This window comes from Cyprinus carpio, chromosome B22, assembly GCF_018340385.1.
Source record: "Cyprinus carpio isolate SPL01 chromosome B22, ASM1834038v1, whole genome shotgun sequence".
NCBI lineage: Eukaryota > Metazoa > Chordata > Actinopteri > Cypriniformes > Cyprinidae > Cyprinus > Cyprinus carpio.
This window is the reverse complement of record NC_056618.1, coordinates 30,141,257-30,162,958: the sequence shown is the minus strand read 5'-3', so window position 1 is coordinate 30,162,958 and position 21,702 is coordinate 30,141,257. Positions and strand designations below refer to the sequence as shown.

Genomic DNA, 21,702 nt, shown 5'->3' with positions numbered 1-21,702 from the left:
CCATATATGCAAGTAATTTTATTATGACGACAGATGCATTAAGTTTCATGACAACCAAATTTGAGGATTCCCAAAAGCTGCTCAGAGACTTTCTTTGACTAATTAACTCAATTATATATATTATATAAATTATATATGACTGGTAAAAAAAAAAACATTACAATACATCACGTTCGTCATTTCTTAAAACTATCGATAAACATTTTATCATTTAAGCTCATTATTAAAGGAAATACTTAACACAGAGAGTTACCTAGAAACCAGTAGCCTGTGCTTTCTATGCGCAAACTTTATGGCACTTAATGCCTCTAAATTTAATGGCAGAGAAGCACCTTTTTTCCTAATACAAGACATGGGACAACGAGGATATAAAAAGGTTAAAGGGAAAAGACCAGAGCAGGCCATTTACAATTTTAAGAGAGTTGGGACACTGGTCACCCTAAGATCTGTAACTTGAAACTACTGTAGGTCCATATGTCATTGTGGATTTTGGTCGCTTCCATCGGATGAAACTTTTAACAGTCTCGGGATTGCTTAAAAAAATTATAAAATAAGAACTTAATTGACCTTCTGAAAAATAGCATCATATTTTTAAAGAAGGAGTTATGCTACTGTACATTTAATAAGTTCAGAAAGCAACTCACCTATCATCCCAATGATCAGAAATACACTGATCATGCAAAATATTAGAGCAAGAAGAATCATCCATGTTTTCTGCTCAGTTTGCAACACTACAGTGCGATTCCGGCACTGTGTTAACTCTGCAGGTTTAGGGTCTGTAAAAACATGTGCTCAGCATATAAAAAAACAGAATAAGCATCACTAAACAACTTAAACACTATTAACATCTAATCCCTACCTCGTGGTGTAATAGTAAACACCCACCACAAGTCTGGTGCCGTTGCTGAATTTTTCATCTGTTTCTGTGTTCATGCAATAATAAACTCCTAACTCATTAATAGTGATGTTATTTATGAAAAGACAATGTTTAGGTTGCACTGAATATTTGAGCCTGAAGGTTTTTTTGTAGTAAAATGTTTTTGGTGGGTTTAAGAATGATTGTAATATCACAACTGGAGGATCTGGTAAATTCAGCAAAAACCATGTGACCTCCTTTGCATCAGTATCACAGTTTATAGTCACATTTTGACCCAAATCTGTTAGTTGATCTGTTAAAGTCTCTGCAGTTTGACACCATATAAGCAGATCTACGAGAAAAATAATTAGGAGTATTTTGCTTAGAATTTTCATTCAAACAAGAACAAAAAATATATTTATTCATTATAACAAATGTATGAAAAGATTTTCATTAATAAACTCACAGAGGTGGAGCTCTAAGATCTTCAACATGATGCGGGCTTGGTTCACGCTGCTGTTTAGATGAAAGCAGACCTCGGGTCTTTTTTAGGAGGACTCTTAGCCACACCAAGCAGAGGAAGTCAAAATCAAGACTAAATTGTCAAGTAAATCAATTTTTAAGTAAGTTGGACAACAGTCCAGCAGATGGCAATATTGCAAACGGTCAAAGAAGAAGAAGAAGAAGAAGGAAGAAGAAGAAGAAGAAGAAGAAGAAGAAGCAATTCTTTCAAGAAGAAAGTCAGGTGCATTTGCAAGGAAAGAAGTCAAATGAATAACAAATTAGTTCTGTAATATTCAAGGAGATATAGGTGTATAAACTGTAAACAGGGAGGGAGAAATAGAAGGGAAGAAGTGCTTTTTTAAATTTGTTTTTCAGAAATCATTTTTTTTTTTATTGCGCATTCCAAGTAATATCAATCAAACTGCCGTTGGATTGTTTTGATTAAGTAATAATAACTTAAATACAGGTAACTTACAAAATTAAAATTCATTCAAAGTATATATTTTTTACATATTAAAAGTTTGTTTTATAGCAAAAGCAGATACAGTGGTGTGAAAAAGTGTAGGCCCCCTTCCTGATTTCTTATATTTTTTGCATGTTTGTTACACTTTAATGTTTCAGATCATCAAACAAATTCAAATACTAGTAAAATATAACACAAGTAAACACAACATGCAGTTTTTAAATGAAGGTTTTTATAATTAAGGTAAAAAAAAATCCAAAACTACATGCCCCTGTGTGAAGAAGTGTTTACCCCCTAAACCTAATAACTGGTTGAGCCACCCTTAGCAGCAACAACTGCAATCAAGCATTTGCGATAACTTGCAATGAGCCTGTTACAGCGCTGTGGAGGAATTTTGGTCCACTCATCTATGCAGAATTGTTGTAATTCAGGCACATTGGAGGGTTTTCGAGCATGAACCGCCTTTTTAAGGTCATGCCACAGCATCTCAATAGGATTCAGGTCAGGACTTTGACTAGGCCACTCCAAATTCTTCATTTTGTTTTTCTTCAGACATTCAGAGGTGGATTGCTGGTGTGTTTTGGATCGTTGTCCTGCTGCAGAACCCAAGTTTGCTTCAGCTTGAGGTCACGATCAGATGGCCGGACATTCTCCTTCAGGATTTTTTGGTAAACAGCAGAATTCATGGTTTCCATTTATCACAGCAAGTCTTCCAGGTCCTGAAGCAGCAAAACAGCCCCAGACCATCACACTACCATCACCATATTTTACTGATGGGATGATGTTCTTTTTCTAAAAATGCGGTGTTACTTTTACGCCTGACATAATGGGACACACACCTTCCAAAAAGTTCAACTTTTGTCTCGTCAGTACACATAGTATTTTCCCAAAAGTCTTGGGGATCGTCAAGATGTTTTCTGGCAAAACTGAGACGAGCCTTGATGTTCACTGGGTCAAAAAGGGACAAACCCAGTTGGGTTATTATGTTTAACCCAGCATGCTGAGTTGCTTTTTTAATGGTTTAAAATTACTACATTGCTAGGCTAAAATTAACCCAAATTAAGCTAGGCATTAAACCTACAAATCTTGTTCAGTTTAAAAATCACATTTACACACAAATAATAACTATCAAAAGGTAAATATTTATTAAAAACAGTCAAAATGTAACATGCATGTAAGAAGAAATGCAGAAAATGATGGCATTAACTGCTACAAAGTTGATAAAGCATTGAACATTTGTTGAATATATCTTTTAAGATCAAATTTGCCTTTTTTGGTAATTTTTTTTTATATTGTATAAAAATATACAAAAACACTATACAATAATTGTACAATTAGTTAAGTTCTTTACAAACTATTCTGGCATGACAGTACAGTACACAAATAAACCACAACATTAACACTGATATTATAACATTTAACAGACGCAAGTGTGTGAACTAATGTGAGCATGTGTATGAATGACAGTGTAAACTCGATTACTACTCATCAACACAGAACAAGCATTTAACATTTTGTTTTTACAAATAATACACTTACAGTTTGTTTCATAGTCCATGAAAATAGATCACGCATCACTGTCAACTTTCATGATCTCTTTAGCATAATTGATGTAGTCATGAAGAAGCCCCATCAGCACAGCATGTGACATCTTCTACATCATCCAGGGCAGCGTCCTCCTTTAAAACCACTGTTGCATCAGTTTGGGGGAAAGGACATTCTCCTCTTTGACCAGCATTCATCCCAGTCACCGCCTGCTCTTCATCAGTGGCCTAAAAAAAGAAAAACATTTGATTTAATTAAATTATCCATTTTCAGGTAGAGGTGTATTCACATCAGTAAGGATCAGTAAATAATCTGTTTTAAAGTTTCAACACTTTGTGTGGTTGTTTAATGTCTCTGTCTACCACAGTGCTCTAGAATGGTATAATGGCAGCACTAGTGTGAGGGCATGTGATATTGTTTGAATAAATATATTGCTTTTAGAAAGCTACTTCTTTACTGAAACATTAAAACAGACATGACATTCACATACCTCACACATTTTCATGTACGTGGAGGGCTGCTCTTCAAAGGGTTAGTTCACCAAAAAATATAAATGGTCATAATTTACTCTCCCCATGTTGTTCCAGACCCATACAAACTCTGCTAATTTTTGGAACACAAATAAATATATTTAATATTCTCTTAATTTTTGTCTTTCATTGTAAGTCTGGGAGACCAATATTTTCTTTTGAACATACATGTTCACTATCATATAATTAAGATTTAATCATATATAAATATCGGAATGGATTACTTCTACAATAACTCTGCATTTATGAGGCTTGAAAATACCGATTATGTATCTAGACTCTCAATGGATTAACAAAAAATTATGAGAAAATGAAAAATATATCCATGTGTTGTAAAGACAGACAAAAGTCGTATAGGTTTGGAATAACATGAGGGCATGTAAATAATTTTTTTGTGTGAACTATTCCTTTAAGAGGGAAGACCAAGAATGATGACTCTCCAAATCAGACAACTCCAAAGTTGGTTTGAGTTCTGCAATGAAAAACACAGACATCAATGGTTTTCATGAAATATGACCACGTAATCACACTGTTGTTGCATCAAAATGTGAAGTAAACAGGCAGGAGACAACAGAAACATTTATTTTCTAAAAATAACTTTCATAAATCTCAAAAGAATGATGCTCACCTATGTCTCTGGCTTTCAACATCTACAAAAACAAAAAACAAACATTATTTTACTCTTTAAAATAATTAATTTTACTCTTTAAAATAATAATAAAAAAAAACTGATAACATGAAATTATGAAGTTCACTTGCCTTTAACTTTCCCTCTCTTCTGAAGAAGCTGAGAAAATCGCTTCCTCCTCACACAAGCAGGCTTCTGTGTCCTTAACTCCAAAGTTAGTTTGAGTTCTGCAAAGAAAAAAGGGACATCTATAGTTAAAAATATGACCATGTAATCATAATATAGTTGCATCAAAATGTGAAGCAAACAGGCAGGAAACAACGGAAACATTTATTTTCTAAAAATAACTCACAACAGTCTCAAAAGAATGAAGTCATCTTGTCTCTGGCTTTCAGCATCTACAAATACAAACATTCTTTTAGCCTTAGTAAAAAAAAAACATAACATGACATCATGATAACATGGTGGAATAATGAGGTTTAATGTTACTTGCCTTAAACCGGTCTTTCCCTCTCCTCAGAAGAAGCTGAGAACACCACCTCCTCCTCACACAAGCAGGCTTCTGTGTCCTTAACTACCGGCACGGACACAATGAAGACACAAGTTCAACAAGTCTGAAATATTACATGTAAAACATACTTTTAACAATTACCACTTCAACAGCCTATATAATAATATATTTTTTTATTACATAACACCGTTTCTTTTAGGAAACTAAAGTACATTCAGTTTAACCACAAAAAATAAGATAACAAATTACCATGAGTGTAACCATAACCATAACCATCTATTAACACCTCAAAAAGTGCAGATATTGTAAAATCTAATGTAAATGACATAAGACACTCACGGACGTTATATTAAAAGTAACGTTACCTCTTCCGTTCAGTAAAAGAAGCCGTTAAGACCTCCGTTTCTGAGGCGAAAACCGTGTCCGCATATTTTTCAATATAAGCTCTTTTATTTCCGCCTTTCATGAAACCTCAAAATATTTGAATCTTTACTTACCAAACGATAATTTTACATTTTGAATCTTTACTTACCATAATGTCTTTCACTGGCTTCTCGCTTCTTTCACGCTGAGAAAATGGCGGCTTCTCGCACTGGAGACGTACGATTTTAACGTGACGTGCATGCTCTCTTTCACGTCCGCGTTCCCAACCCAGAGCCGCTGGGTTATAATCGAGACCAATTTTCAACCCAAACTTGGGTTAAAATAACCCAATGTGCTACCCAGTGGTCTCAACCCAGCATTTGGGTTGAAAAAACAACCCAGCGTTTCTTTAACACCAAAATTAACTAAACTAATTCATTTTGGCAAAAGCAGATAACTCCACATTTCATGTTTTCTTTTGTGACCTCTTGGTTTCTGAATTTCTTCTGGATTCTGGATTTGGGGGGGGCGGGGGCTGTAACTCCAACAGTAATTATTTTTTTTGCAAAAGCAGATAACTCCACATTTCATGTTTCAGAGTAAAAAAGAAAAACATTTAATCTTTGTAATCTCCTCACATGACAATGTAGATGCCTGACAAAAGTTGTTGTGATCATAGACTGTATGGTTCTGATTTCACGTAATACACAGAGCTTTTTCCTCACCACTGTAACACACTGCTTTCGCAAAGTTCTGTGAAAACATAGCAGCTTTTATTATCCTATTACGCCCATCCTCGATCACTTTTAGTCAGGTTTGATGAAACTCCTCTCAGCTAGCACGTCTTTTCAAAGTGAAAGTAGCCTTGTCACCTGACCTGAATACAGTGTGTTGATTTGCTAAAATAGACATGTCGGCTTCTGTTCAAAAACAACAAGGGCACTTGTCGGCTTCTGCAGTAAAACGATGCCTTGAAAGTGGACAAAACCGGCTTTTTTGACAAAGCGTTTAGGGTTCAAATCACGCATGCATGGCAATCAGCTCTTTTTTATTTTTTGAAAGTGGCGTTTATCTGTTTTTGCAAATAAACTCTTCATATATTAGGGGTTGCACCGACTAGTCGACTTCAGTGCTCTGCCATGATGCTTTAAGCTTCACTTGGACTTGCTGGTCCTATAGAGGGCGCAACAGGATAAGAAATCTTTGAAGGACTTCGCCATTTACGCTCCGTTTCCAAACAGTTAAAATGACAACTAAATGAAAGCGCTCCACAAGACATGTGAGATTATAAGGTAAATTAATCGCCGTTCTATGGGAGAATGCACATTTTAAACAGCTTATTGTAAGGTAAATTAATCACCGTTCTAATCTAATGCGCTGCTGCACTGTAACACACACACATTACAGACAGTAGCTCGTACATCACGCGAAGACTGCGCGCACAGAATCATTCAGTGCGGAAATGCATTGTCAAACACTGGTCTGTAAATTCTCAATAAAATAGCTTAGAAACTGAAAAGTTCTAGAAAATATTGCTTTACTAAATCCCACAGCTTCACTACTAGTAGAGAGGTAGAATTAATTCACACACGTAATCGTTCTCACTAATGCATTTATATGAATGTAATCTCTACTGTGCTAATTTATCTGTATCTGATTTAGAACGAGCTGAAATCTGTGACAAATATAATGACTCAAAGACAAAAGAACTGTTAAAAATGAGCTGTTAGAGCAATAGCAATGTGGGCAGTGCCGTGTCATATGCTATAGCTGTGCACAAGGTATTTGTCACAGCTCCAGACTTTGTTCATTAATGACATCATCAGCAATAGTCGACTTTGACTCTAATTTCATCACATAAAAGTTGACTTTAAAAAAATCAGAATTCTTTCAACCCCTAATATATATATATGTATATATGAGCAATATTACACTCCTTGTTTTTTTGCATCAATCTATATTGGCACGGCTGTGATTCGAGGCCGCAGGCTGATTTACAAAATTTCCACATCACGAGTGTGTAGTGTGATATTGCATTTATACATCAGTTCGACGGCACGAGTGTGTAAATAAATTAGAAACAACAACGGAGTGTCTTTAAAAGCCCTCTTTTGTGCAAAACTACTTCCTTCTGCCACAGATTCAAATCTAAAGTTCGCAGTTAAAAAGCTGACCCCAAGCCTTTGTTACTAATTCCAAAACATCTGAGTAGAACCATTAAAAAATTAACGTATACCTGCTTCAAAAAAATCTTATAAAATTAGTGTAGTAAAAAGCTTGCTGTATTATGTAGAGTAATAAAACACTGTATTATAAGAGAGAGATCGACTGAACGACTGTGATTACCTGCATCTGATAAAGCATCTCAGTCTCCTACATGCATACAATAAACATAAGTTTGAATGTCCACTGAGGAAAGCGTTATCTTTGATGTATCGTCAAATATCCATTCATTAAGGATGATTTCTGACGACAGCGCTGCTCGGTGCATTTGTTAGCTGCGTCAATTGTTGTTGAAAGTAAAAATAACTTCCATTTACAAAAGCGTTTATTTCTCAATGTAAAAGTCTTTACTGAAGTGCTGACTCTTGTCGCCATCTAATGGCGGAACAATGTAACTAAAATCACCATCTTGGGTATGTGCATTATAAATGTCATCACTCTATCTCATTGTTGATTGAAGAAAGCCATGTTGCAACTGTTACAACTATTATACCAAGCTGAGCTCCTAAGAAGTGACTGAAGTATTGAATTGTGTGTTTTAAAAAAGTGTATGAATATGTATGGATATGTAGATACATATAATAAGTGATAAACTGACAGCCTACACAGACTACACATGGGCAACGGATAGAAAAATCTAGGTTTCTGCGTTGAACATTCACATGAAAATGAGGAGGGGATTGGCCGGAAAAAATATATATAAAAAATAAATAAATAAAACACAATACCCTGGGCACGATTGCGTGTATATGCTATTTATATAAATGCTCACTGGAAAATCCCACATCAAGGCATGTGAACTTCGGGAGCGGCTGAGGAGAAACTACTTTCACTTTTGAGAAGTGGATAACTCATCTCGTTTCAAGGTTTGTCGCATTCTTTATATCATTGCTGGGATTTGTATTTTATTCTCATATGAAGCATAAATTATGCATAGGAAAAGGAAGAGATCATTGTGCATGCCCTTTGTTTTATGAAGCGAATGATATAGTAACCTACACGTGCAAAAGATATCTTTTAAACGACCAAGACGACCTGAAGAATACTAAGCTTTTTTCACAGGTTAATATTATCGGTTCAACTAACTTAACGACGTCACATCATCTTTGGGGCGTTCTGTTTAAACAGATGACGCCCTTCAGCCCCCGAAAAGTCTTGGATCTGTGCGAAACGTCTTGTTTTCAAAATGGCGATTTTTTAAATACCAAGTTGAACAATTGTAATTCCTTGCTTTTTTTTTATAATAGGCTAAATATGTTTTAATTTAATATATTGTATATGCTGTATATATTTTAAATGCTTGATATAGATAATGAAAGGTAGGCCAGTCCTACGCTTGGAACACTTTGCTTTATATTAGGCTGCCACACAAAAAAACAGTCATGTAGAAATGTAGGCTATTTTTTTTCACAATTCGTTTATAAAGACAAAAAGTAGATTTGTTTAACCCATGTCATGTACCTTAGTAGCTACAGATGAAACATAAACACTCTTCTTTAATGCTGTAAAGTAGCCTAACCAGCTAATTTCAAATGTTAAAATGTTTTAAAATATATGCTCCTATATAATTCCTGTTCTTTGTTACACACTACTGATAATTTTCTATTCTGTAGTGGAACATTTAAAGATATGAAACAAGACACACCTGAAAATAATTTACCCAAAATTAATGTCACATGTGGCATTGAGTTTGACAGCATCTGATACAATAGGATTCTTCATTGTTTACAACTGATTTCAACTCTACCCCGCTGACCACTCTATACATTTATCTAAATTGGATAATAACCCTGGCAGATAACCCCTGTCTTGTAAATGTCAGAAGAGTGAATTTTATCCTTAGCACAAGCAAGGCATTTATATTTCATGTTGTGTTGCTAGGGAAAGTGAAATTGAATGTGTAAAACGTTTTTCAAAATAAAAGTGGGTACTATATAGATGCAGAAAACACATGCAGACAGTTGTGCATTAAATTTTAACTAACACAGGATATGCATGTAAATGTATTTACTGTGAACTTACAAAGCATAATATAATTGTGTAATGTATTTGAAAGTGAAAGTGAAAAGTGAAAAAAAAAGTTCATTGTTCATTGTTCATTGTGTTGCTTGCATTGGCTAAATGCAGTGTTATATTTGTAATACTTGATGCTTTTATTTAGAAAAACTAACTGGATCAGAACCTGTTTGCTGTCCCCAACATAATAGCTGTGCATGATGAGATCAATATTAATGCTAACATCTTTTACTGTACATACTTGGCTTGTTTGTGGTGAGTAACCTTGATTTAATACAAAAAGCTTAATTTTACATCCATGTATTTGTTGCTGTGAGCTGCTTCATTCATTGTTTTGGAAGAATGTGTAATGAATTTGTTTTACTTTTATAAAACTATAGGTGATTGCTTCTAAATAAACCACGTCATCTGGTTTTGGAAGTTGAACGTGTACATCTGGTGTTAAAAACAGTAATTCACTGTCAACATGGACTTCTGGAAATCTCAGAAGGTAAAGTTTGATGTTTCTACATAGGCCAGCTAATGTACATTTTACAAAGCATATTTTAACAAATGTATGTATGCACATATAAATGTCAATTATTCAATTTGAGAAAAAAAAATATATTTACTTTATAATATCACTTGTATCATATGATATTATTAAATACTTAAGAAGTTTTAATAAGGAAGGCTCTCTAAAAAGCACACTAAAATTAGCATGAAATCAACCTGTCAATCAAGCCTTAATATTGATAAGCATACTCCTTAACATACTGCATCAAATCAACACAAACCTAAAACATCAAATAACATAAAATATATGTTTTTTCTTGCACTTCACATGACCAAACTTCGTGACATTTAAGGTTTGTGTTGCCATATTTCATGAAATCTGTGTAGGCATTTACCAACCAGGTTGGCAATTACTGGACAAATCTAAAGGTATTACAAAACATGATTGCAAAGCAATTGGTGTTACAAAACATGGATTGTGAATGCTACTTATTATTAAGTTTGCTTTCTTATTGCTTGCAAAATTCCATGAGTGAATTCTTATAATTTCAAAAGGAATTTGTGTGATCAGAAGTTTCAGTTCCCTATCAATACTTCACTCTTACTGCATCTTGTTGCCATGGCATGTGCCGGGCAGGTTGAAACAAAAACTAGACATGAAAAGTGAAAGTCGTGACATTTGTCAAGTATGGTAACCCATACTCGAAATTGGTGCTCTGCATTTAACCCATCCAAGTGCACACACACAGCAGTGAGAAGTGAACACACCGTGAACACACACCCGGAGCAGTGGGCAGCTATAGGTCCAGCGCCCGGGGAGCGCAACTGGGGGTTCAGTGCCTTGCTCAAGGGCACTTCAGCCATGGGTAATGAGGGTGGAAGAGAGCGCTGTTCATTCACTCCCTCCCACCTACAACTCCTGCCAGCACCGAGACTTGAACCTGCGACCTTCTGGTAAAAAGTCCAAATAACCAGCCATAACATCTCCACTGTGCTGGGCAGGTTGACCCAAGAAGGAGTCATGCTATCTTGGAGCAAGGTCCCCTCAGAAGAGTGGATGCTCCTCCCACAAACGGTTCAAGGAATCTGGGAGATCTTCGGCAAGGCAGAGATCGACCTCTTCGCCTCAGAAGACAACTCTCATGCGTTGGCCCATGACTGGCTCCTTTACTGGACCAACTAACTCCTTTGCTCTCAGCAGACCCGTGGCCCATTCACCTGAGATGGGACTTCCTCTGTCAGGCGAACAGAACGATATGTCACCCCCAGCCAGAGCTGTGGGCTCTGCACCTTTGGCCTCTCATTGGGAGTCTGTGGACCTCCCCGAGAGCATACTTAATACAATCTCTCAGGCTAAAGCACCATCTACGAGACAACTCTATGGCCTTAAATGGTCTGTCTTCTCCGCCTGGTGTACAGCCCGTGGCGCAGACCCAACGTCCTGAGACATATCTCTGATATTGTCCTTCCTGCAAGAGCAAGGGTCATTCGCCTTCCATGCTCAAGGTCTATAGCAGCCAAAACAGCCTCTCACACATAGCGGGCCAATCGGTGGGCAGGAACAATTTGGTTGTCCGCTTCTTGAGAGGGGACAGGAGGTTGAATCTGCCTTGCCCCCTTACTGTCCCTGCATGGGATCTGCCCACTACGAGCGGCTACAGTCTACTAACCTTCGGTCACTGTTGCTAAAGTCTGCTCTGCTTTTAGCACTAGTATCGGTAAAGCGAATAGGAGACCTGCAGGCGCTTTCCGTTAGCCCTGTCTACTTGGAATTTGGGCCCCAATGACTCCAAGGTCATCCTGAAACCAATTCCACCAGAGGCATTGCCTCGTCTTGGGCATGGTCTAGCGGTGTGTCCATTACAGAAATCTGTGCAGTGGGCCTTGCCGTCCGCATTTGCTAGGTTTTATAACCTGGACATCCCGGCCTTGCAGGCCAGGTTCCTTTCTGCTTAAGTGTGTACACACTTGCGTTATGCAAAACAGTTCTGACAGTAGGGGTGTAAATCGGAGGGTTTGTCACAATACGATTCAATAGCAATTCTCATACCCAGCGATACGATACTTGCGATACCTCAAAAAATTCTACAATATGATTACGATTCGATTCGATACAGAAGTATATCGATTGATATATCTATATTTTGATAATATACATCTATTTTAAACAACCATCTACATTTTATTAACTCACAAATGCAACCAAAATATATAACATGAACATTTATCTGAAATTTTCACATTGTGTACCTCAATTGGGACATTCACAACAAAAAAATAGGCCTACACATTTTTTTTTATTTTTTTTTTTATAATACAGAAAATAAATAATTGGAAAAACAATTCTGGCTGCTACTATGGGCTCAGTCATAAAAATCTTTCCTACAGGTAACCAAAATAAGAGCAATAGCAGAAAATAAATACAATACAATACACTTTAAAACAGTTAAATAAACTGCTTTTCAGGTTTTCAGCTCAGTCTAAAATAAATTTTAAGGTATAGTACAGTAATGTAGTAATCAAATGTAAAATAACTGCATAGTCTTCAAATTAAATATAGATTAATCATTTTTGATTTTAAAAAGGTTTAGTCAGGAGCAGTGAGCACTTGTATTTTTCTTTGACAGCATTAGATTTTATTAGTTTGCTTTCACTTTAAGAACCAAGCACGGATTTAATATACACATGCCTTTTCTTTCTGAACTGTTTACACTTAGACATATGACTAAACGACTGTGTTTACTAGGATATTCGTCAAAATGCACATTTTGATGTAATTTTGTCTGTATTTCTTCATCCATGCACAAAAAAGCAGAAGAGAGCTCAATTTAGTATTTGCGTGGTGCGGCTGTCTGTGTGCGTGCACGCGCTTCAGATGTGTGCGCTGAAAACTTCTCACACAGTGCTCGACTGTTCCACAAACAATCCCGAGCTTCTTGTGCATTTGAGCAGTCCTAATACAGAGTCTTGATCCCTGAGTTTCAGCGAGAATGCACTCGTTGGCTGTAATGCATAGACAGACATTATGTGAAATGTGTGTATGTGAAAATATATTACAGATATCGATATTTTACGTGTGGCATCGATGCATCGTATCGTCAGACATCGTATCGATGTATAGATCCATATCGATGAATCATTACACCCCTATCTGACAGAGAGTCCTTGACCGTAACACACTCATGCTCTTCAGGCGTGACCTCTGTGAGTTTAGCCCATTTTAGCCTTGGAGAATATAGTTATACTTCCCTATGGGCATTAGATGCTCAAAGAGGTTTTATTATGAAGTCATTCCTCTACCATAGCACGGTGTGATTGTACTGGATTCCCATAGCATCTTTTAGCAAGACGCAGTATGAGTGAAGTATCGATAGGGAAGATACTCAGTCACTAATGTAACCTTGGTTCCCTGAGATATGGGAACACGTACTGTGTTGCTAGCTGTGCTATGTAGCTGCACAACTCAGTCGTCACTTCAGTCAAAGTAACCTGAGGATCCTGGCAAAGTGCCCGCTTATATATCCAGATGGCCTCGCTCATTCTGGCGGGCTTCCTCCCCATAGGCTCGTGCAGCTCTGCTGCTGAGCCATTGGTTTGTTTTTAATACATTGTATGAACCAATGGCCATGCAGTTACACTGCGCGATTGAAAAAAGGTTTCAGTTAAGGAGAAAAAAGGCTTTTTCCCATAGTGTCTTTTACCAAGACGCAGAACTCATTCCAGTATCTCAGGGAACTGAGGTTACATCACTAACAGAGTATGTTTCTTCCACATGCAAATTTTACTTATGTTAAAATTTGTCATGTGGAGTCACCAGAGGTGGAAAGTAACGAATTACATCTACTTGCGTTACTGTAACTGAGTAGCTTTTTTGTGTCCTTCTACTTTTTAAAGTAATTTCTAAAATTAAAATAAAAACTTTTAAAAAAAAAATAAATATAAAAAAAATAAATAATAATAACATCCCTGGAAACTACTAAATAATGGGTAGGAGAGCAAACTGGTGCTAAAATCACAAGAAAGATGCAGACGGACAAGACAGGCATTATGGTGCAGACCCAGCTGAAAACAAAACCCCCTTGTATTCTGCTTAAAACTAAAACGAAATAAATTAAATCAACAGCCAATGCTCTATTAGGCAGTGTAAGCTGTGTTTGCCTAGGGAGACCAAACTAGCAGCTTATAAAAACTTGACATCAACCCTTCACAAGCATGTATAGGTAAAGAAAATACTTGCATCGTTGAATTGGTGGTTAAAATGAAGCTTTGACAGTTTAGCAAAAGGTTTTGCACAAATTAGCCAAAAAGACAGTGGTGCAGGGTTTGTGATATATATATATATTGTCTTTTGTGATATATATCAATTTGACATTATCAGCATTTTGCCAAAAACCAAACAAAACACTTCTACAGAGTGCCTGAAGTCTAGTAGATCAGACTAGTGTGCGTGCATTTAGAGCGTTCTTTCACTGCGTGATTCAGTCTGTTAAAATGCATTCAGAATGATCACAAAATTTCATATAGGGGCAGAAAATGTATATATTTATATCATTCCATATAGTAAATCAATATCAATATATATACACAATATCAATATGTCAATATCATTATATATACACAAAAAAAGAAAATGTATATATTTATATAATTTCATATAGTAAATCGATATCATACGAAGAGTGCCATTTTTTCTCCAAAAATCAGCATGATTACAATTTTTTTTTTTTTTTTAATAACTACAGTTCAATAAACAGGAAGTTAAGTAAGAGACTTCATTTTAGACACCATATTGCCTGTTTTTGCTCTATTTCGACAACAAAAATAATTCCAAACACAGCCACCCTAGCACAGTTTTGCGTCTCTGAGCAACATGATTGTGTTGTGTCCCTGAATTAATCAACATACCATATAGTTTTCAAATAAGCCTAAATGATTAGATTAGCTGGATCAGATGTGTTTAATTAGGGTTATATCTAAACTGTGTGTGGCTGTGGCCCTCCAGGAACTGAGTGTGACACCCTTGGCCTGTCCCATTTTTTCCTACCTCCCACTGTTAAAATGGAACTGAGTAAATTTTAAATGAGTTACTTTTTATTTTTACTTGAGTAGATTTTTAGACTGGTACTTTTACTTGTACTTAAGTAAAATTTCATTAATGTAATGGTACTTTTACTTGAGTAAAATATTTTTGTACTATATCCACCTCTGGGAGTAACCTCGCCGATCAGTTGAAAGCTGCTTGGTTTGAAAGTTACTTCATTGTGCGCTGTACTTCATGCATCGCTACATTATAAGGGGAAATTAATCAGTTTTTGCCTGTGAAATTTTGCTTATGTGACTGCACCTATAGAGAGTTTGAGAAAAAGTGCGTGTACTTCGCTGCATATGTTTATGATGAAGCTCAGTAGGAGAAATTTCTTGTTGCTAAAGGAAATGTCAACTATTTCTTTGTTTACAGGTGGTGGTTATTTTATTTCCTGCCTGTGTTTCTTTTAACAAATGAAGGTGAGTGCTAAAATTATTCAGTGTCTTTGCAGGAGACTTTTTACCTTTTGAGTTTGCTAAACTGCTTTTCTTTTTCTTTTCTTTTCTTTTTTTTTATAACTTCTGTTTTCAGTGTCTTTGCAGGAGACTATTGAGGGATTTATTGGAGAATCTGCTGTTTTACCTTGTTCTTCTGAAGAACATCCGATTAAAATTCAAGACATAGAAGTGCTGTGGAGACACAACGGCAAGAATGTGTATGAGATTATTAATGGTCAAGTCTCTGTGGAAGGACAGGATCCAGAGTACAAGAACGGAACTGAAAGCTTTCCTGAGGAGTATCTGAGCGGAAACTTCTCCATCAAACTCAACAATCTTCAACACACTGATAATGGAAAATACAAGTGTTACATCATGGAGGAATCAGTAATCAAGAGAGAAAACCTTTGTTGTTTTGCATAGACATTTTAAAGGGATGCATTCATGTTTTATTTATTTTTTATTATTATATTTTAGACATTTTAAAGGGATACACTCATGTTTTATTGTTTTTTTCTCCCATCTTTAATTTTTTTTTTGTCTTCCAGAGAGATTAGAAAGATTAAATGGAGGAACAAAACCAAGACCAGATGTGACTGTTATGATCATTTCTGTTCTGTGTATTGGCATTATATTTTCATTGGTTGTAAGTTCATTCAACAGTCTTAATTAACATGTACTTCATATTTTAATTAAGTGACAGCCTCTAATTAAATGCTGTTCTGTTTTACAGAACTCTGCCACAGCGTGTTTTTAAGGGGTTACTGTCATCATTAACTTCCCAGTTCCTGTACTCGACATCATCTGAACACATCAATCATAAACAATTAAAAGCACCCTAACATATTAATTTATTGTTGTGCTCACTCTCATTAATCTACTGAACCCATCAAAACTATATCCACAGTCTTACAAATGCCAGCAAGCACTGACAAGTAAAAGCTCTCTCTTATAGGTGACCTACTGTGGTGGAGGTAGAAGCCAATGATGAGTTCTGCTACTTGTGTTACAGTATTTTGAGGTGTACAAAAGTATACAAAAGCCTGTGAAATTGTTTTAATGTGAACCAGTCCCAGGCCTCATGTGATGTGATGTGGAAAGTAAAAAAAATATTTTACCACTCCTAGGACACATTTCACAATACTTGAGACACTTTTTCAAAATTCCCCAGACACTTCTCCTAAGCAACAAAACATTTCAGTTTGGCACAGCAGCTAATTTCACATTCAGATTCACTAAAACTACAAAAACACTTCATACTTCTTGTTTCAAATCAAATCCTTTTTTCATAGCACTAGCAAAGTTTGCCACCTCATAAAATAATGATCTAAAAACATTATACAACATTTTCTCTATTATAGATTTTTTTTATTGCTGTCAGATTGCTGTTTTATTCAAATATGTTAAGTTTTGACCTTAAGTTTTACTGTAAAATGAATATGTAAACATGCAAGTTGCTCTGATTTTGTATCAGAAAGGAATTCTTGTAATTGGAAAGTTGTAGTCGCTGAATGTTTTCTCTGTGCCAAAGCAATGATAAATAATGCAAAGTTTAGGCCACATGGACTGCACTCACTGTGTGAAGAGTTTTGGGAAAGTGACCTATGTATTGAGAAACTGGTCTTAGCAATTAAAACAACAACAACAACGACGACAACTATGTAATGTGAATTGTGCTGATAACCATCATGATAATAGAGGTGCTAAATTAGAAAACCACTTCAGGAACTACTGTCCAGACAACATTGCCAGAACTCATCTATAGATGACCATTAAATCACACACACACACACACACACACACACACACACACACTAAAAGAAAAGAAACAGAAATAGCGTGTGACTTACAAATGATTTTGTGCCTCTCTGGCCTCTTGTTCACATCTGGAGGGCTTGTAAACTCGTAAGAGCGAATGGAAGCAGGAGGGTGCATAGAGATTTAAGAGAGGTGTAGTCATTTTGGGCTTGTTGAAGCCCAGTCGCACTGATGCATTCTGGATCATTTGTTAGAGGTTAAATAGCACATGTTGGAAGCCAGAAGAGCAGTGCAACAGTCCAGCCTAGAAATGACAGTGGCCTGTATCTTTTGGCTGGCAGAAGAATGAGTATTTTGGATGTATCACAAAAAGGTGATAAAGACTTAGGTCCAGTAAGACCTTACGTACGAGTATTATATAGATTGATTTAATATATTTTATGTTAATTTGCATGTTTTATAGTATTATATGTAATTTAATATTAAACCATTTATAATTTTTACATATACAACAACTTACAGTTTTTGAATGATCTGTAGATAAATAACACATGATGGGTGCATTGCTGTGGAGATCATGAGTCTCAGGCTGAATCTTGTCTTCTGTCTGCAGTGCTCAAGAATCAACACTTGTTTTTTACTGAATGTGTATGTGACAGAGAAGTGGACTCTAATTTTACCGTGTACCTTGGTTTCATTCATGGAGTTATTTGTTTTATACAATTTATATTGGGTTTGCAATTTTATATTTCCTGTTTTGAGCAGATTGAACTTTTCAACACCCCTGTAGAGGGAATGCTTCTGCTGCAGTATATGGAGATACTTGTGTACAGATATGTTTGGTTTTTGCACTACTCACAGAACACGTTAAAACATACTGTTTACTTGGGTCTCAATCACTGTGGAGTGTTAAAACTTCTGTTTTGTGTAGCTCTTTGCTTAAGAGTGACAAAGATGTGTGCCTTATTAGCCATTATATGTTAGCCTACTTACAATTGAAATACCTACTGTTGTTAAATAACAATTATGAAAAATCTGAAATTAAAAACAAATAAATACAGGTATGAAATGATATATGTGTATATATGGATTGCATTGTGTGTGTTTTTTAAAAGCACTTTATACATTTATGTATAAATCATATGATGCACCTGGGTGATGTTATGATATTTCCTCAATAGTTAGTAAAATATTAATATCTTTTATTTTTACGTTATTTTTATAGGCTTTTTATTGAGACAGGACAGTAGAGAGATGACAGGAAAGCACTGGGTGGAGAGAAGGGAGCGGGATCAGCAAAGGAAATGGAGATAAGAATCAATCTTTTGTGTTACTTTATATGTCTGGTCTGGGCTAAACTGTGGATCATTTATTGCTTCTTTGGCAGAACATGCATTCAGTGACTACATCTTTCCAGTGGTGGACAGTGGCTAAGTACGTTTGGGATGATTGGAACAGATTTTGTATTTCCTCCAGATGCTGTTTGTATTGGAAAAAGGCAAAACTGACCTCAAACCCACATCTGTCAGCTATACACCCACACTGTAATGATAAACATACCATTTATTTTTGAATTGACAGTGTTAAATGTTGACCCCCATCAGAAAACTGACCCTATAACAGGCAGGAATAATGTTCTGTCCCACTCTAATCTTATCTGAGACAACTGTGCTTCCTCATCCTCGTCTTCCTCTTACTATCTTGATATCACTATGTTACATGTACCACCCCAGTGAAAACTTTTCCACTGCACAGAAGTTTCTTGTTTGGCTCGTCACTTCACAAAAATAACTGAAAAGTTCTTTAGAGAGCCATGCTGCCAGGAATAGTTATTTTTATACTGCTGTCTTTGACTTCCTCTGCTTGTTGTGGCTAAAAGACCTCTCTTATCGGTTTTAACCCAAAAGCAGTGTGAAGCAAGACTGCATCATGTTGAAGATCTTACCGCTTCAGCTCTGTGAGTGGTATTTACAAAAAAAAATTCATATGCATATGTGTTATGAATAAATGGATTTTTGATGGTTAACATTTTAGTCATTTTAACTGAAATACTTCTTTTTCTCACAGATCTACTAACATGGTGTCAAGTTGCAGAGATTTTAACAAATCAGATAACAGATTTGGGTCAAAGTGTGACCATAAACTGTGGTCTTGACTTAAAGGAGGTGACATGGTTTGTACTAAATTTACCAGATCCTCCGGTTCTGATATTACGCTCCTTTCAAACCCACCAGCAACATTTTACTTCAATAATAGATTCAGACAGAAATATTCAGTGCAGCCTAAACATAATCTGTTCATAAATAATGTCAGTATTGATGAGTTAGGAGTTTATTACAATACAAACATAGACAGAACTAAACATTTCAGCAACAGCACTAGACTTGACTGGACCACACAGATCCTTGGTGAGTGATACTTCAGCCATTTCCTCAAAAAAGCAATTGCTTACACTAATATACAAATACACCTGCATTTGTACAGTCATGGCCGAAAATATTGGCACCCTTGGTAAATATGATCAAAGAAGGCTGTGAAAATTAATCTGCATTGTTAATCCTTCTGATCTTTTATTTTAAAAAAATCACAAAAATCTAACCTTTCATTGGATAATAAGAATTTAATATGGGGGGAAATATCATTATGAAATAAATTTTTTTCTCTAATACACATTGGCCACAATTAACGGTACCCTTTTATTCAATACTTTTTGAAACCTCCATTTGACAGTTTAACAGCTCTGCATGTTCTCCTATAATGCCTGATGAGGTTAGAGAACACCTGACAAGAGATCAGAGACCATTCCTTCATCCAGAATCACTCCAGACCCTTCAGATTCCCAGCTCCATGTTGGTGCTTCTTCTCTTCAGTTCACTTCACTCATTTTCTGTAGGGTTCAGGTCAGAGGACTGGAATGGCTGTAGCAGAAGCTTGGTTTTGTGCTCAGTGACCCATTTTTGTGTTGTTTTTGAGGTTTGTGTTTGGATTATTGTACGGTTGGAAGATCCAAACATGGCCCATTATAAGATTTCTAACAGAGTCAGTCACTTATTATTATTTATTTTTTTTTATCTGTCGGTACTTGATAGAATCCATGATGCCATGTATCTAAACAAGATGTCCAGGACCTGCCAGCAGAAATATAGGCCCACAACATCAAAAAATACAGCAGTATTTTTCATTGTACACATGGGGTACTTTTTATCCCTGTGTAAACCAAACCCATCTTGAGTGTTTGCTGCTAAAAAGCAATTTCTTTAGTTTCTTCTGACCATAGAAGCCAGTCCCATTTGAAGTTCCAGTCGTGTCTGATAACTGAATATGCTGGAGTTTGTTTTAGGATGAGCTATGATAATTTTTCTTGAAACCCTCCTAAACAACATGTGTTGATGTAGGTGCTGTTTGACAATTTTTTTAAAGGTTTTCTAACCAGAGACTCAACTTTTTTCTGCAATTCTCCAGCTGTGATCCTTGGAGAGTCTTTAGCTACTCAAACTCTCCTCCTCACCGCACATTAGGACGATATAGACACGCGTCCTCTTCCACGCAGATTTATAAAAAAATTTGTTGATTGGAAATTCTTATTTATTGCCCTGATGGTGGAAATGGGAATTTTCACTGCTCTAACTCTTTTCTTAAAGCCACTTCACTAAATTGTGAAGCTCAATTATCTTTTGCTACACATCAGAAATATATTCTTTGTTTTTTTTTTTTTTTTCTCATTGTGATGGACGATTAAGAGAATTTGGGCTTTGTTTTCCCTCCTATTTATATTTCTGTGAAACAGGAAGCCTTGGATGGATAATTTCATGTTCATAATCACCCTGGAGTGCTCAAAATTGTGAATATGAATGGGAATATACTTCTGAAATATTTTACTCATAAGGATTTCTAGGGGTGCCAATTAATTGTGTCCAACGAGTATTTGAGAAATACATTCATTTCATAATGATATTTCCCCCCATTTTAAATTCTTATTATCCAATGAAAGGTTAGATTTTTGTGTTTTTTTGTTTGGTTTTTGTTTTTTAAATAAAAGATCAGAAGGATTAACAATGCAGTTTCATTTTCACTGGCTTCTTTGATCATATTTACCAAGGGTGCCGATATTTTCGGCCATGACTGTATAGATTTCTATTTTCTTTACAGTCCCAACTCAACCTTCAGAGTGTCAGAATCACACTGTAGTGGTGCAGCCTACAGAGCCGACATTGTGGCAGACTGTTACTGTCATATTTGGTCTGATCAGTGTTGTTCTGGTAATTGGGTTCAAAGGTGAGTTGGAGT

The 21,702-nt window shown here is 36.1% G+C and overlaps 1 protein-coding gene and 2 long non-coding RNA genes across 3 annotated transcripts in view; all 3 read left to right on the top strand.

Moving 5' to 3' along the window:
* Positions 1-19,154, top strand: part of LOC109083705 (V-set domain-containing T-cell activation inhibitor 1-like) — a 53,544-nt gene extending 34,390 nt beyond the window's left edge. Inside the window, exon 7 of the mRNA XM_042749959.1 lies at positions 18,641-19,154. Within this exon, the coding sequence (XP_042605893.1) occupies positions 18,641-18,652 (12 nt within the window). The 3' untranslated portion in view covers positions 18,653-19,154. The remainder of the gene's footprint in view (positions 1-18,640) is intronic.
* LOC109064100 lies at positions 7,754-10,116 on the top strand. Its single transcript, XR_006158111.1, has 3 exons — positions 7,754-8,489; positions 9,785-9,894; positions 10,020-10,116. It is a non-coding gene; the product is annotated as an uncharacterized LOC109064100 (long non-coding RNA).
* Positions 10,113-16,055, top strand: LOC109104473. Its single transcript, XR_006158109.1, has 3 exons — positions 10,113-10,129; positions 15,593-15,639; positions 15,752-16,055. It is a non-coding gene; the product is annotated as an uncharacterized LOC109104473 (long non-coding RNA).
* Positions 19,155-21,702: the final 2,548 nt, after the last annotated feature.